The 16,236-nt window shown below is 37.6% G+C and overlaps 1 protein-coding gene across 9 annotated transcripts in view; it reads right to left on the reverse strand.

Moving 5' to 3' along the window:
* VPS35L (VPS35 endosomal protein sorting factor like) overlaps positions 1 to 16,236 on the reverse strand; it is a 57,569-nt gene that overhangs the window by 31,492 nt on the left and 9,841 nt on the right. For 8 of the 9 annotated variants that reach the window (XM_085237702.1, XM_085237699.1, XM_085237698.1 and 5 more), the window contains 14 exons: positions 14,427 to 14,511; positions 13,432 to 13,491; positions 11,344 to 11,440; positions 10,908 to 10,955; positions 9,772 to 9,865; positions 8,998 to 9,075; positions 8,287 to 8,409; positions 6,073 to 6,119; positions 3,667 to 3,778; positions 3,300 to 3,416; positions 2,917 to 2,970; positions 2,436 to 2,516; positions 1,606 to 1,668; positions 443 to 528 (listed from right to left, as the gene is read on the reverse strand). In XM_085237702.1, coding sequence (XP_085093828.1) covers positions 443 to 528; positions 1,606 to 1,668; positions 2,436 to 2,516; positions 2,917 to 2,970; positions 3,300 to 3,416; positions 3,667 to 3,778; positions 6,073 to 6,119; positions 8,287 to 8,409; positions 8,998 to 9,075; positions 9,772 to 9,865; positions 10,908 to 10,955; positions 11,344 to 11,440; positions 13,432 to 13,491; positions 14,427 to 14,511 — 1,145 coding nt within the window. The remainder of the gene's footprint in view (positions 1 to 442; positions 529 to 1,605; positions 1,669 to 2,435; positions 2,517 to 2,916; positions 2,971 to 3,299; positions 3,417 to 3,666; positions 3,779 to 6,072; positions 6,120 to 8,286; positions 8,410 to 8,997; positions 9,076 to 9,771; positions 9,866 to 10,907; positions 10,956 to 11,343; positions 11,441 to 13,431; positions 13,492 to 14,426; positions 14,512 to 16,236) is intronic. The other variant, XM_085237700.1, reaches the window with a different exon arrangement.

Genomic DNA, 16,236 nt, shown 5'->3' on the forward strand with positions numbered 1-16,236 from the left:
TCATCTTACAAATGCATTTTCAACTGCAAAAATACCTTTTTTTATATATATATATAATGGAGCTTGTAACAAGGAACTCTCTTCTCCTCTTTTACACCAAAGCAACAGTTCTGTGTGATGATATCGGATGGAATAAAAAAAAATCCTTGTAAACTAATTAAAGCAACATCAGTTGAAATAATGCTCATGGAACAAGTCATCTGTTGATCAGTACTAAGTAGCCTCAGTGTGATTACTTCAATTTCAGCTTTCATTGTGAACAGTTAAGCAGTCAATCAATAGATTAACAAAACTGACAATTCCCCTCCTCCCCCTCACAGCCTGGATTTATCTTCACAAGATAAGTGGACTAAACAGTGGCTCAGTCCATCTTCCCTAACAATCCTACAGAATGTTGCCCAGATTCTCTAGAGTGCATTTGATCTGAATATTCTCCACTCACTTAATAAAAGATTCCATAATGCACTTGCAAACCTCCACTCTCACACTTTCCTTCTGGAACATATCCAGAAATGGCAAGAATTTCTCCTGAAAGTACAAATACATGAAGAATTAAAATAAGGTATTTTTACAAACACATTATAAAATAAATATTTTGGGTAAGTTTTATTATCAGAGTTGTTGGCTTTTTTCCCCAAAATAATTTTCTTTTTTTTTTTTTCTTTTTTTCTTTTTTTTTTTTGAGGACAATATTTTAGTTTGGAAGACTACTAATGAAAGAAGGAAACAGATGGCTGAAATGTATGACCACTACTGATTGTAGAAATCCAGAATAAAGTACAAAACATAGAACAGTCTGAATCAAATGTAGCAAATTATTAAAAAGCAATCATACAATTGAAACAGCTTAAAATCAAGACAAATTCAGACACGTATGGAACAATTATTAGGGTATAAAACAACTGAAAAAGGCCATATGCCTATTTTCCATTGTGGATATGTCCAGGGCAACTTATCCAGGTCTAGGACGTTCAAATTTTCTTCAAAGACAAGGGCTTAGGTTGTTCAGATGCTGAGATATTTTGTTTCTGCATCATCTCAAAAATACAGTGAGGGTAAATCTGTCAGATGTATCTGAGCAATCTATGAACAAGATTTGACTCCAAAGCCATAGAGTCAGTCTTGAATTTTACTCTGAAGAGCTGGTTTTACTAATTTGACATCTGCTGCCTTTCCTTTTTCCACCTCTTACCCAGACTCTGACTTCTCTAATTTTCTTCGTGATTTGTGTCAAACTTAAATTCTATGATAGAACAGTTAAAGGATAACACAGGAACAGCTAGCTATCAGCAATTACACCCAGAGATACAAATAAATGATATTTTCTTTTTCACTGATTGTCTCCTATACCGTAACAACAACATTTACAGAATTTAAGTGCATAAGCAAGAAAAAGTACGGGAAAGTGAAATTAGAATAATGACTATTTAAGTAGTAAGGAGTAGACAACTCCCAAGATGTTTCCGCACTTATTTATGTGATAAAAAGTCCTCTCACAATGTGAATTTCCAAACAACCTAAACATGCAATTTGGCTAAACTGTCTCATGGAAACTGTGCAACATAGTTTCTCCTAAAAAATATTAGGAAACATGGTATTACTTACCACTGAAAAAAGCAGAGAGAAATCATTGATGTAGGTAATAACTTTCTGAATAATTGACTGCAACTTTAAAAAAAAAAAAGGAAAATGATTGTAATGTAAATTAAGAGTATCCATAACAGAGAGCATTCTCTGCTCACTCAGAGAAAACTGGGTGGGAAGCCTTTTCAGTGTTCATTCATGCAATTTCTTTTCCCCTAAGCAGGTTCAAATACTGCTGTGCTATTCCTAGCATATGTTTTTCCAACATGCTCTTCAGAACTGAAGAGAGGATAACCAGCCTACCCAGGTTTTATTTGTTTGTTCTTTACTCTCTATACTTAAGCAGACTTTTCTGATTTATGATGATCTGCTCACTAGACTAAAACAAAAAGTACACGTTGTTAGATTTTCTCTTGTATGCACTTTTTCTACTATTACTTGGAAGTAATCACAAAACCCTTCTAGAACCCCTCCAACTACTTTGTATCTCACCTGACATATAGTCTCAAGAACTGAACACTAAAACCCGCTGAAGCTCTTGCGATTTTAACCTGACATAGATTTATTATTATTTATGATCACTTCTGTTTACACAGTGCTCCATGCCTCACTAGAATACCACTGTTGACTTGGGAGTTAATTATTGCTACTTCTAAATACACTAATCTCTGTTTTAGCTTTATTCTCTGGACTGAAAGATAGACCAAACCACAGCATTATGTTGTTCCAAAAGAATTCCAAAATTACAACCAGCCTTTAAAAATTGTTTTGTTGTAGGAGACATCAGCAATGTTTAAGAACCAGTTCAATCTAAGAAAATCCACAGATTTTGCAGACTTCTAAGTTTTTACCTGTGGGTAAGCATCTTCAAATGCTCTATCAGGAGTCATGTGTTTGATAACATCAGCCAAAACTGTATTGACTTCTCGTTTCTGTATAGTGAAAAAAAGGGGTTATATAAGAAAGTAATGAAACCAGAATAGAAATCAAATGACTGAAAACCAGTTGGATAATTTATTTCCATTTGCCAAAGCATCAGCCTTCTACACAGCTCTAGCTAAGCAAAGAACTTTAGCCTATATTCCAGTAAATCCTCATTTAAATCAGTGCACTAAAAAGTAAGAAATATCACACAGGGTTAGGGGTGGTGGTGGAGGACTCCTTCTTGCCATATCTTTTGTCCCTATTCATCTTCAATGAAAGGAAATACATTTTTTCATACACTAAAGAATTTTAAATATTAAATACGCGTGGCTTTTCTATTTTTAATACTGAGCAGCTGATATAGGCACTGATCCAGAAGACCTTCAAAGGAAATAAATTAGCACGTACCGTGAAGTGTCTGCACGTATACTCCACCCACACTTCAGCACAGTTGATATAATCCTAGAAATGCACGTATCCAATGATTACCAGCATTTACAGGAGGTTAAGAGAAACATACATGAAAAAATTACACTCAAAATAGTAACTCCAGAGATGTGACTGATGAAGACCTAAAGATCTGGAGATAATGACATACTTCAAAACTGCACTACTTACGTAGGCAAGAAGAGGTCAGAGGGATTATATAAAGATTCTATCAGGGATTGTACTTTAGGCAACAGTAGGCATCTAGGAAAAGTAAACCATGCCATGCAAAATATACAGCCTGCTGAACAACAGCTTTGCCCTGAAGAAAGGATCAACGTGGAACTGCACTGTCAATAACTCACCTGCGGGTTCTTCAGCTTCGTTATAACTTTCCAGGCTTCATTTAATATTTGAAGCTGATCATTTTCAGGAGGATCAGCCAATGCCAGATTTAACCCCAAGGAGCGAAAGAGAAGATGCTAAAAGTAATGAGAAATTTAAATTAAAAGTAGAAGACCTGTTTGTCCAACACTCTTCTACAACACGTAGAAAGATTGTTTAGATCTTCTTTTATTTCAATAATGTGCAACTCATGTAGGCAACCAGTATAAACAGCGTATGGATAGAAATCAAAAGAAAAGATGCAAGTAGAGCATAAATAACTCAGCCAGACAGCAAAAAAAAAAAAAAAAAAAAAAAAAGAAGTGTTATATTACATCCAAATGTTACCTTTGGGAATCCAGATTCATCACACTCTTTAATCATGCCAATGAAGTCCATAGACCTTGCAGCAATAAACTCTGCTCTGAAGGCTGACATTACTGAATTTAATAGCAGGGCACTACAATGAACATAAGATAAATCAATACAGTTCAACACCAATTAGAGTTCTTGTTATATTAATATAAATTGACAACTAAAACCAATCCAGCATCTTTTCTAAATTTTGAAAAAGCTGGGGTGAGCAAAAAAGCCTTAGAAAATTAACTTTTAGTCTTGAGGACTAATTGCACATTAGCAAAAGAAGAAAATATTAAGCTATCAGACAAGGAAAAAGTAGCCTGTAGAATACTTGGTCCGCATAGTTGTTTTGTTTTTTTTTTGAAACCATCATTTGACCAAAAACTTGCCAGGAAAAAAAACATCAAGTAAATAGTATCTAGAAACACACTTCTTTTTAATTACAGAAGTATACTTTGGAAGGGCAAAGCTCTATCCAAGTTTTTTCTCAATGGATTAAAAAGATATATATACGCGCATAAGAAAGTCAGATTTCCAGTAGCTGCACTGTTAGGATTAAAAAACAGTAACAGAACACCCAGTCATTATAATACTATTGCCAATGACATGTTTAGACACTTACAATCAACTGCTTTGATCCAAGTTTGTATTACACTGAGCCAAAGCTGCTGTGGGGGAGTCAACTCATTACTTCCAATCCACTTTACTGATATTATTATACAAATATAAGAAACAAAATCTAGTATTACTCAAAAGGCAATTCCTTTGGGCAAACTCAACCACAAGTTAGCACCAAAGCTGCTGCACAATCCAAGCAATACTGTATCCTCACCATTCCAAAGTAGGCAGTCTGAATATGAGTCAATTTACCTTGACAGAGTGCTCAAAATAGCCCAGCATCCCCCAGACTGAGCATTAGTGGTCCCACTGCAATTTAACTGGAATTTGCATTTTTTCATTAGACAAGTACTTCCAGTTCACCAGATACGTGCTTTGCAATGCAGAGAAGCAGGCTGACATTTTTCACTTAGATGGCCGCAACGTGATGATGAAACATACTGAGATTACTTAAAGATTTATGAACTGGTGTGACTTGCTTTGTGACACTGCGACAGCCATGAGAAGACAAAGCTATGTGACTTCATTTAAAAAGAAGTTTACCAGTTTTTAGACAATCTAAATTGGATAATTCAATTTCAAAATAAATAAAAAGAAACAAAGATAGTCCATCTTTACAGTGGTATGCCAAAAAGCATTTTAAAAATAAGTTCCACAACACTGACATAAAATAATTAATACAGAAGAGCATGTGAATTATTTCACCTCTATTAAACATTCTTGACATCCTTTTTTAAAAATCACATTCCTCCCCTATTCCTTAGCTCAGTCACAGTATGCTAATGCAGGAAGTTTCTCCTCTTTAAGTGATTAACATATTTTAGCTCCTCAGCCACTGCAGAATTAGATGGTGCAAGGCACATCCAAAGCCAAAATAACTGAAAACTTTCACAGAACTCGGCAGTAAAATGAGCTGAGATTAACTCACGAGCAGGTTAAATCACATTCACAAAGCTCAGAAAGAAAGCACATCCAAAACTTTCAGAGCATCTTCCTGAATTATTCACTTAACATGATTAGTCTGCACACAGACATCAAGGCGACATTTGGGATACTAATTTTAGTTTTGGAAAAAAAATAAATAAATAAAGAAGTCACCTAAATATTCTTCCAAAGACACTGGCTGCTTTACAACTTCCCTTGGAAAACACACGAATAGGCTAACAAGGGGCAAGGGACAAGGGGAAACGGACATCAGCTGCAGCATAGGAAGTTTCGCACCAATGTGCATAAGAACTTCTTCACGGTGAGGTGACGGAGCACTGGAACAGGCTGCCCAGGGGGGTTGTGGAGTCTCCTTCTCTGGAGATATTCAAGTCTCGCCTGGACGCCTACCTGTGCGACCTGGTGTAGTGAACCTGCTTTGGCAGGGGGTTGGTCTCGATGACCTCTAGAGGTCCCTTCCAACCCCTACAATTCTGTGATTCTGTAACTGTAACTATGGGAGGGCACAGGTAAGTAAGGGAAGGAAAGCAGAGAAAAATGAAGCACAACCAGGCATCAGACAAGGCTGATGCTTCTTAAACTTTGCCTTAGGGGACACAATCCAGCAACCAAATTAATCGATTAAGCTTTTGCTATACAGCTTTATATTAGGCAGAATTCGTCTCTAGAAAATAGATGTTAACAGTTATAATTATAATCAGTCATTTAATGAATAACAAAAGCCATACAATGCATCCAAATAGGGGTTTCCAAATGGAGACAGAGAATTTTACTACAGGCACTTGGGATACTCATTACAGACTCATGCCTTCTGGACTGCACGATACTTACTTGTTGCCCAATTTTTTGCACCTCTCCATCATCTCGGTAAGCAGAACCTGTAAGAATTACTCACTAAAATTAGTAAGATTCTGTAAATAAATTCAGCTTTTTTTTTTTTACTGTACTAAAATCTACTAAGAACTGCTTTAATTACCTCCCCAATACATTCTAATAATCCTGTCTTTACAGCACAAGGAAACAGCAATGTAGTACAACATAAAAAACACAATGGGTACAGGGATATTTTAATCAAAACGTTATTTTATGGAAGTCAAACTCAGGCTCTTTACACTAGCTTGCACACTCATGTACAAATTGACACTTTTTTTTAAGTTTTATTAAAAAAAAAAAGAATGGTAAGAGATTTAAATATTCAATGCCACTGGATTATATACATTTTTTTCCCCCTCAGTTGCATAACTTTTGTATCTTCAGAAAGCAACTACTTCAAAACATCATTCACAACAATGCTATGTCATGCCTGGGGCAGCGTGGCTGGAAAACTGTGTGACAGAAAAGGATCTGAACATGCTGGTCAGCAGCTGTCCGCACATGAGCCAACAGCACACCCAAGTCACCAACGGAAAACATTAGAAACAGGACAGGGAAGAGACTGTTCCCCTCAGTTGGCCCTGTTGAGGCCACATCTCAAGTACTGTGTTCAGTTTTGGGCCTCTCACTACAAGATATTGACCTGGGCAGGCTGGAGAGCTGGGCAGAGAGAACCTCCTGGTTCAAAAAGAGTAAATACAGAGTCCTACACCTGTGAAAGAAAAACCAAGTGGAGTCAAGCAGATGGGGTTAGCCTCATTTCAGTGGTGTCTAGTGCCAATACAGGGGATAATGGGCACAAACTGCAACATGGGAAGTTCCATATGAGCATGAGAAAAAATTTCTTTACTTGGAGAATGACAGCACTAGAATAGGCTGCCGTGAGAGGCTGTGAAATTTGTTTCTCTGAGGATATTCAAAAGGATATTGAGGATATTCAAAACCCACCTGAACATTTTCCTTAGTAACCTACTCTAGGGAACCTATTTCAGCAGGGGGTTGGACTAGATGACCTCCAGAAGTCCCTTCTAACCTCTAACAGTTCCATGATTCTGACCGAGGCACTGAAGCTCATCCAAACAAGGGCAACAAAGTTGGCAAAGGGTCTGGAGCACAAGTCTTATGAGGAACAGCTGAGGGAACTAGGATCATTCAGTTTGAAGAAGGCTCAGGGGAGACCTTATCACTGTTTACAACTACCTGAAATGAAGCTGCAGTGAGGTGGGAGTCAGTCTCTTCTCCCAGGTAACAGCAATAGAACAAGATGTAATGGGCATCCCCTGGTGCAACTCGAGGCCAAGTAGGATATTAGGAAACATTTCTCCTCTGAAAGATTGGTCAAGCATTGGAAAAAGCTGCCCAGTGAAGTGGTGGAGTGACCATCCCTGGAGACATTCAAGAAGCATGCAGATGCTGCACGTAGGGACATAGTTTACTGGGCATGGCAATGATGGGCTGACAGTTGGACTAGACAATCTTACAGACCTTTTCCAACCTAATAATTCTGTGACTTTCATTGTCCTGAATGTACCTCTTTTTAAAAAAGATTCGTTAGCAGTGCTTTCAAATGTCCATATTTGCTTTAGGTTTGTTTTTTTTGGAAATCCTTCCACATGATGTCTCTTAGCATGATTTGTACTAGATGAGAGCAGAATTTAATCAGCAGTTACACATACAGCCATTTAACATAAAACACAGAAAAGAGGAGCTGCTCTTAATGTTTTTTGTAATTCTAACAAATTCTGTATTAACATTCCAAAAGCAAGATCTCAGACCTGATCACTGTATTAGACAGTAAAAAAAAAAAAAAACTGAGGAGCCAAGCTGAAGTTGCTGTTGATATTTTAGCTTTATAATTTACAATCCAGTGTGTTTTGCCATAAATTTTTATGATTTGTAAGAGAAAGCATTTATGCTGCCAAAGCTTCAGTTTCATATGTAATACTTATACTTAAGTATTGAGCACCCTTCTCCAAGAATTTCAAACAAGAAAATATACGGTGTTACTACACGAGATGCTTTCAGCACTCCTAAGTTTTACAAAGCATTACTTTACTCTCAGCACTATGCAGTTAAACAGTGGGGAAAAACATAGGCATAGTCTATCAATTTTTCAGCAAATTAACTTTCCATTTCAACATCTCCATTGATACAGAGCACAACCACACTTACCTCAGGAGCACGGTATGCAATACACTGTAAAATCCAGTCGATAGCAGGTGAGTAGAGAGTTAAATACAAAGGAATTTCTACACATTGTACTACCAGTTGATTCTGAACTGTATCCCCATGAATCTGTCGAAACAGAACACAAACATGCACCACAGTGAAAAAGTACTTAACTGAAACAATGACAAACTTTGAAGAGAAACAAGAGCATACAATTGGATACCAGGAAGAGTCTCCTAACAAGGATTTAGACTGGATAATAGGAAGAACTTCTTCACCAAGGGTGGTCAAGCATTGGAACAGGCTGCCCTAGGAAGTCCCCATCCTCTGAGGTATTTAAGGGAGTGACGTGTGAGCAAAGTACTATGGCACATGGTTTAATGACAGGACTCGGTAGGTTAGGTTGACAGTTGATGATCTTAAAGGTCTTTCCCAACATTAATGATTCTGTGATAAAAATTCACAGACATTCTTTGCACACTGGGAAAAAAAAACACCAAGATTATTCAAAAAAAGCATAGAAATATACTAAATAGAGTAGTTAAAACTTACTAGTGTGCATGTAATATTTCCTATACTACATCTGGATACAGGAACAATCCTAAATCTAGATTTAAGAACTTGAAATGTTCTTAAAAAGCATTTATATAGTTCTTAAGCAAACTACAATATACTTATGTGATTTGGCAAATAAAAAAAATACTATTTACTCACTTGTTTAAATGTTAGAAGAAAATCAAAGAAATTTTTGTTGAGGCTTTCTTTGAGCTGTGGTGCCACTTCCATCCCAACCTGTAGTAAAAGAGGACTTCATTTGTATCTACCACCTATGCTCCTCCTTCAACTGTAAAACAAAAAATGTATTTTCCAGAGGAATATACCTAGTTGCACCCATCAAAACTTGCTAATATAATTGTGTTCACTGACAATTACTCAAGGCAGTTACACTGAGTTCAAACATGGCTCGCAAACATCAGATCTTCGGGACTGTAAGTGGTAAGGAAATCAATGTCTACCATTCTACCTGCAGTACAGCAGCCTGTATTTGTTGTAGACAGAAAGGCAACAGCAAAAATCATTTTTAAAAGCAAGCCAAAAGTTAAGAAATCGTGTAAAAAACATGCACAACAATTTCTGAGGATGGAATGAAGCAAGGATCCCAGATGAAAATATTAATAAAGATAGACACAGGAATAATACTGATAAATAATAGAAAGTTATTGTTATACAAAGTCCTGCATAGCGAGGCTGGAATCTGCAAAGGGAACTAAGCTATTTACACCAATTTTCAATACAAATAAAAATGGCAAAAAAAAAAAAAAAAGGAAACTGCATATATATATATATTTTTTTTTTTTAATTTGTTTGAAGGAAAAGACAGGCTGCTGACCATATCAGATACAAATAGCAGTTAATTCCCCCCCCATCTCATTAGTGGCAGAGCTAGCTGCATTATTTCTGACACAGAAGTGCTATCTGGTAGCCTACCCTGCAGAGGTATGCTCTTGCATAGACTGCAACCAGTGGATCTCCGATTCCTCTGATCACAGATGTTAACTGTGGGAGACACTCCGAAATCCCCCTGTTAGATTTTTCAGGAATGAAAATAAGATTTAAAGTTAAAAAAAATCTTTGAAGTTAAAGAACTATACCACCTACTGATAACCTGAGAAGCAGCCTTGTAGACTGACAAACAAGCATGATTTACATGTTCACTTTTGGTAGGAGTTCCTATTAACACATCATTTCAGAAGCAAATTTAACATTAGTAACAAATAGTCTGTATTTGAACTGCAGCATTTGCCATTAGGAGCAGTCCAAATACCCAGGTTTGTATACTTGGATTGTAGAAAGACAAATATAAGCAAAAAACTTCTCTGCTTTGGAGAAACAGCAGAGCTCTAGCAGTACTGTTATTCAGTGTGAAAAAAAGCAACTCAAGTACTGCCAGAACTCCTTGAATGTCTCATTTTCCCACAGGTTCTTTTTGACAGAGCTGTACTAGTGCTGGGAGATGAGGCCCATCGATTGCAGCACAAGAAGTGCCTTAGAGTGGTAATGAAGCTGTCTCTGTAGTAGCAATTTGGCTAATCACTCTCATTTCGAAGTTTAACTGAAAAGGACAATTACATGTGAAAGAACATTTTCAGCTCAGCAACTGACACTGTTTGGCAACATATGAAACTTAAACCAAGACTCTCGTTAGTCCTAATTTGTTCTTCCAGCTCTGTTTCTATTAAGCTGACATCAATATTTTCCTTTCAGTTTTTCTCCTTTTTGCCTCTTCCCTAGTACCAACAATCTTTCTTCCCTCTCCACCGTGTGAAGTCACTGTTTCGTGGTGGGATTTTTTTATTTGTAAACTCCTTGATGTCGCAGTTATAGATATATTCCAAACTCACAAGCATTGCTGCGTTCCAATTTGTACCACAGTCCACCTTGCATTTATTCCATGGCATTCTCACCACAAACATCAGAAACTCAGCACTGCTTCTTCAAAGACTTATTAACACCCTATCCACTGCCAGAGACGGAATGTGCACACTTAACCTCATAAAGGAGTTTATAAGCCCAACCATTCCCTTCCTTCCCACACTTAGCATTTACTCTTCCTTCACTCTTACGTTTTAGATAGGAATTTGTTGCACTTCAGTATTGCTGCTTCCACGTAACTGAAAAGAAGCCAAGTTAAGGAACAAAACTAATGTATAAGCCATTTAAAAATAAACTTCAACATTATATACCAAACGCACTTCAAGATGTTTTGCAATTAACTTCACTATGCTTTATTGTTCTTTACAATGTGTCTGTAAGATTTTCATTTATTCCCAAGCTCTGTTCTATCACTGCCATGCTATTCACAGCCAATAATTCAGCTTTCAGTTGAGTATCAGGTATGACCTAAAATAAAATTCAAGATGCGCAGCTCAAGACAAACAAAGCACAGTCAGTATAAACACAGATTACTGTGGGTTTTATTGCAGTAAATATATTCGTGTTTGGAAAAGGCTGCTGAAAAACCTACAGATGTGTTCTGACAGTCTCGTTTGACAAGGATACAATCTAGGAATGAGTTCTCTGATTGAAGCAATCTTGAAAAACCAGTTTAAGCAAGTCTCTTTAGCAGTATCGTTAACAGTCTCTGGAGAAAAATTATCTGGGGAAAAGAAACAACAACCCAGAAATAGTTACATACTTCCTGGAAGCAAGTTGCTTTTCATTCTAGATTTAAAATTGTATTCTTTCAGCAAGAAATTAGGCACAGCATAATAAACTGTTATGCTTGATCCTCCACTATTTCTTACAGTAGTAAGAACTGAGTGGATGTGCAGCTAGAAAAGGCAACTAGAGCTTCCAACTTGTGTCACACAACATTTCAGTCCAAGCTGAAGTCAAGCACTCAAAATTAATCTTAGCTCTAGTGTTTGAGAAAATCTAACTCCTGCCTCCCCATAACTGTTATTTCTTATTCTGCTTTTATCTATAGCATGCATATATACACAGGTGCTAAATTACGTTCCAGCACTCAAATTCTTCACTTTTAAAAAGTCTAATTTTTTAAAATAATCTTTAAGAATGATCTTGGAAGGAGGAACAGGAAATACCAGATGCTGACACAACACTTGTTCTTGCACACTAAACATCCAACACTGCAGCGCGGTCTTTTCATGAGCTCTGGGGCTGTGTATACACCAGCTGCCAGCAGGAAAAAGCTGTCACCCTAGTGTGGAACAGATGGGTTACGGGGATAGTGTACTGATCAGCTGGGCACACAATTGCATGCCTCTTCTTTCTCTAAGTTATTTGAATCAGAAGACAAAACAGGCTTCTGGGATCCTCCAGATCCCAGACGGTCAGAAAGGATAAGTCTTCAGAGAATAAGGCTAAACAAGCAGCTACTGCAGCAAATATCTGCTCATGAACTCCTTGTGAAACATTTTTAGAACACCAGTGCTGCCTTATCCATGCCCTCAGAAAGAGAGAAGGTCCTGTTCCACATGGAAGTGTCCCACTTCCTAGGCTAGGGAAGCCACAGGATAGATGCAGGTTTTCTGTAGCAAGCAGTTCTTCCTGAGCTAAGACCAAAGGAGTCCTTGATCAATGGGGAGGCTAGAGAGGCTGGGCCTGAAAGCCTCTGGGGTTCACAAAGGCATGCATAGCAAGAAGGAGAATCTTCCTTCTCCCCATGCTTTTAGAGCTGCTCCAGGAGCTCCCACCTGCGGTTCTCCCAGCATCACTGCAGCATGAGCTGACCCCTCCAAAAGGAGGTTATTGTGCTCAGGAATTGGGCTGTGATACAGGAACTGTCCGCTTTCATTAATAAGAACAGTTTCTCACTTCTGCAACAAGCAAATGTATTTTAAGTACTTTATGCAAGTTTATTAAGTATCAGCTGTTTTCAGGCTGCTGCCTCAAACCTTATGCCTGCAACCCAATGTTACCACTGCAGTACCCACTACATAAGAAAAATGTTTTGTAACTCATGTCCACATACTAAATGCACTGTATCATAACTGCTAAATATACACTTTTACACTCATGTTGGAACTCCAACTGAAAAAAATTGAGAAGGGCCCGATTCAAAAGATCACACTAGTTTAGTAAAGCAAACTCCAGCCTGCTCCTTTTTCCAAAATTCTTCCTTAATGAAAGCAGAACTATTAACAAAAACATCTATTTACTGAAAACTGAGCCTCTCAGCTTAGTCTGTTAAATTGATACAAATTAAACTATTAAGAAGCAGGACTTTAAGATGACAGCACATGCTAACAGAAAAGAAAAAAAAAAACAATCTTCCCTCATGTAATTTGGCAATTCATGTTTAACTCTCCCTGTGCTTAGAAATGATTCTTTGTGAACTCAAGTCTCAGGAAGACGAGGTTACGTTTAGCAAGACCAAAACCACAAGCCCATTTTATTACACTTCAGATATGTTGTTCACAGCTAAAAGGTAAACTTGCAAAAACACTATGAATGGTGGAAGCTACAAGCAATGGATGCTTTAGTTTTAAATAAAGTTTACTGGACCCAAAGCAGAACTGTTTTTGCAAGAGATAAAGGCAGGGGTCCTGGTTAACTTTTCTCAAATAGGTTCCGATACGATTTATTCCACAGGACATTAGGAAGAAAAAAGCAAAACAAAGCTACCTGATAAAGAGACACGACTGTCCATGCACATTGACAGAATTCTTTCATACACTAGTTTACCTGGTTAAAACAAGCAAACAAAAAAAACCCCAATAAACATTTTTAACAAACTGTAGCACACAAAATGTTGATTGACATACACTGAAATCATCCAGAAGAAACCTTACAGGATGCTAACATCATGCTGCCCTCTAGTGAGACTGAAGCATCAGTAGTCAGCATTTAGCACTTTGCACACTGAAAAACATTTATCTGTCTCCATAAAGTGCAGAAGATGCATCCAGGTCAGGTCTCTCCCAGGCCAGAAAAGGACAGCTAGTGCCCTGCCTTTGCTGGATACTGTGTTATCTTCAGCAACTTCACTAGAAGCAGGAAAGAGCAATGAGGAAACAAGATCTGACAGAACAATTGCTCTATATCATAGCACATCCTGGCAAATATCAGTGCCCTTGAACTTCAAACACCACCACAAGCCTCTTCCGTAACACAGCAGAAAAACAATAGAAAAACATTAAGTGGATGACAGTTTCACATGAAGGATCATTTAAAAATAATAAAACTAAAATAATTCAGTAACAGATCACTTCGTAGTCCCTGCTCAGCTAAAGAAAAATTTTCAGACTTCAGATACAAAGAATGAAATATTTAGACTGAAGAAGCTGTCAGAAATTAGGTATTTTCATAATAACTACAGCATTTTAAATGCTGAAATTCAGAGATCATGGATTTTCTCCAAGGTTTTGTTGTGGACATTCACTATCACATAAAACACAGAACAGCTCCAAAAAAAAAAAATTTTATTTTCAAGTCTTCACTGATACGAGTTTTTGAACACCTGTAAAATACATTTGTATCAGTGGTTTCCCACAGTGCATGTTGGAAAAAATATTTCCTGTTAGAAGAGAACCATTTCAGCGCTTTTAGGAGAATTTACTTTTAAACAAAAAACAAACAAACAAAAAAAACAGCACCCAACACAAAACCACTGTACTTACCGAAAGTATCAAGTATATCTGTAATTAAGACAAATTTGCTTGGATAAAACTGGATTACTGTTGTGTCTGAAAGAAGCTTTGAACACTAGAAAGGGAAAAGAAAAATAGATGACAATTCAAATTCATGCTTTTATTGCACTCAGATTGGAACAAATCAATACCTACAGATGGAAGGAACCAACAATAACAATTTCCCAGCAAAAAGAAAAAGAAACTCTAAAATAACCATCCATGGTACTCTACTTTACAGACTATTCTTCATTTCCAACAGAATTAGTCACAGGCCTGTTTTTCCTTTACACAAGGTAATCCATAATGCAGAACTTCAGCTGACTCTGCTGACCTGTGTATTTATTCAGACAAGACAAGTTCTACTCCAGAAACAGCATAAAAAGACTCCTTTCTTAAAAAGGGCATTTTCTACTTTCTCACCCTCAGCTTAAGCCCCACCTATGAAACACAAAATCTGATAGTAAACTAAGCAAAAATGTTAAACGTTTAGCTAGTGAGCTTTTAAACAAATCTTTGCAGTTCACATGACCAGCTCAAACCTTTTGGAAACAGACCAACTGGTTCATATCAGTCAAAAACTTTGGCAGAGGTTTATTCAGAATGAATCTGCTTCCACCTGAAGAGCCACATGACTGTGGGACAGAGTCCCGCCTCATCCCAGCATCAGCCAGATGTGGCCTCTGCTCTCTGTGTAAGACTGAGCAGCACAGGAGTCTGTCACCTCCATCCCTTCAACAGTCCCAATGGAATAAGTAAAAAAGTTGCCAGTTTTCGTTATATTCCAGAAATTCACATAGCAACCTGACACCCCACGATCATAACATTTGAACAAGCTTTGACGAGGGGTGTGCTTTGTCTCTTTGCTTTGTTATCAGGAAAGAACAAGTGTGCACCAGAAAGACAGGTGAGTGTGCATTCACATCTCACACCCAAAGCAGAAAGGCTCCTACTGCCCGGGCAGCAGGGAGAAAGGCAATTCAGTTGCTGCTCAGTACCTCCACGTAGCACAAACGCTTACCACTGTAATTAGAGCTCACACCCCAAATCAACTTATTTCAGGTTACTCTGACTAAGTAGCTTAGCTTATCCTGTCTAAGGCACTTGAGGAATTCACGTGCAGCTACGGGGCTATAAAAATCCAGGTCCTGCCTTAATAACCAGAACTCGTCCTGCACTCAAGCTCCTTAAAGCTCTCACAGGGAACGAAGGCCCTGCCCCCCCACACCTAAGTGAAAGAACTCATATACGTTAGTTCTGAAATCGAGATAACTGTAACATTCAAATTAAATCACTTTTTCCTACCCAGTACCCACTTCTGAAAACAGTAACAGGAAGGTCAAGCTTGCTCATTCTGTGGTAAGAATGAGCGTGTTATACTGACAGTTATAGGCTATATATATTTCTATAATCCCAGCCTGATATCAAGGAAGCTACTTAATTCATTCAGAGGATACAAGACTTGAAGTTATGCTCTTTACTCGGAAGAATCAGCAAAACAGTTTGATTTCTACCCCGTCCTGTTTTCTAAGCATAGAATTACTTTGTTATTTTTAGACTCCTTTATGGTTCATCTTGATGTTCACATTAATTAACCCAATACCCATCTCATTCTTACCAGTCTTTCCATTAATTATGTGCATCTGCTGTACAAAATTCAAACGCAAAGTGAATAATATACAGACAACACCAAGATAAGCATACTCAGTTTTGATGTCACTTTTCCAAAATGAAGGACTGAACCCCATCTCAGAAACCACCTTACCTGAAGAAAATTAGTGACACCGTTTGTAAAAGAATA

Source organism: Meleagris gallopavo, chromosome 16 (genome assembly GCF_905368555.1).
Source record: "Meleagris gallopavo chromosome 16, MGAL_WU_HG_1.1, whole genome shotgun sequence".
Lineage (NCBI taxonomy): Eukaryota > Metazoa > Chordata > Aves > Galliformes > Phasianidae > Meleagris > Meleagris gallopavo.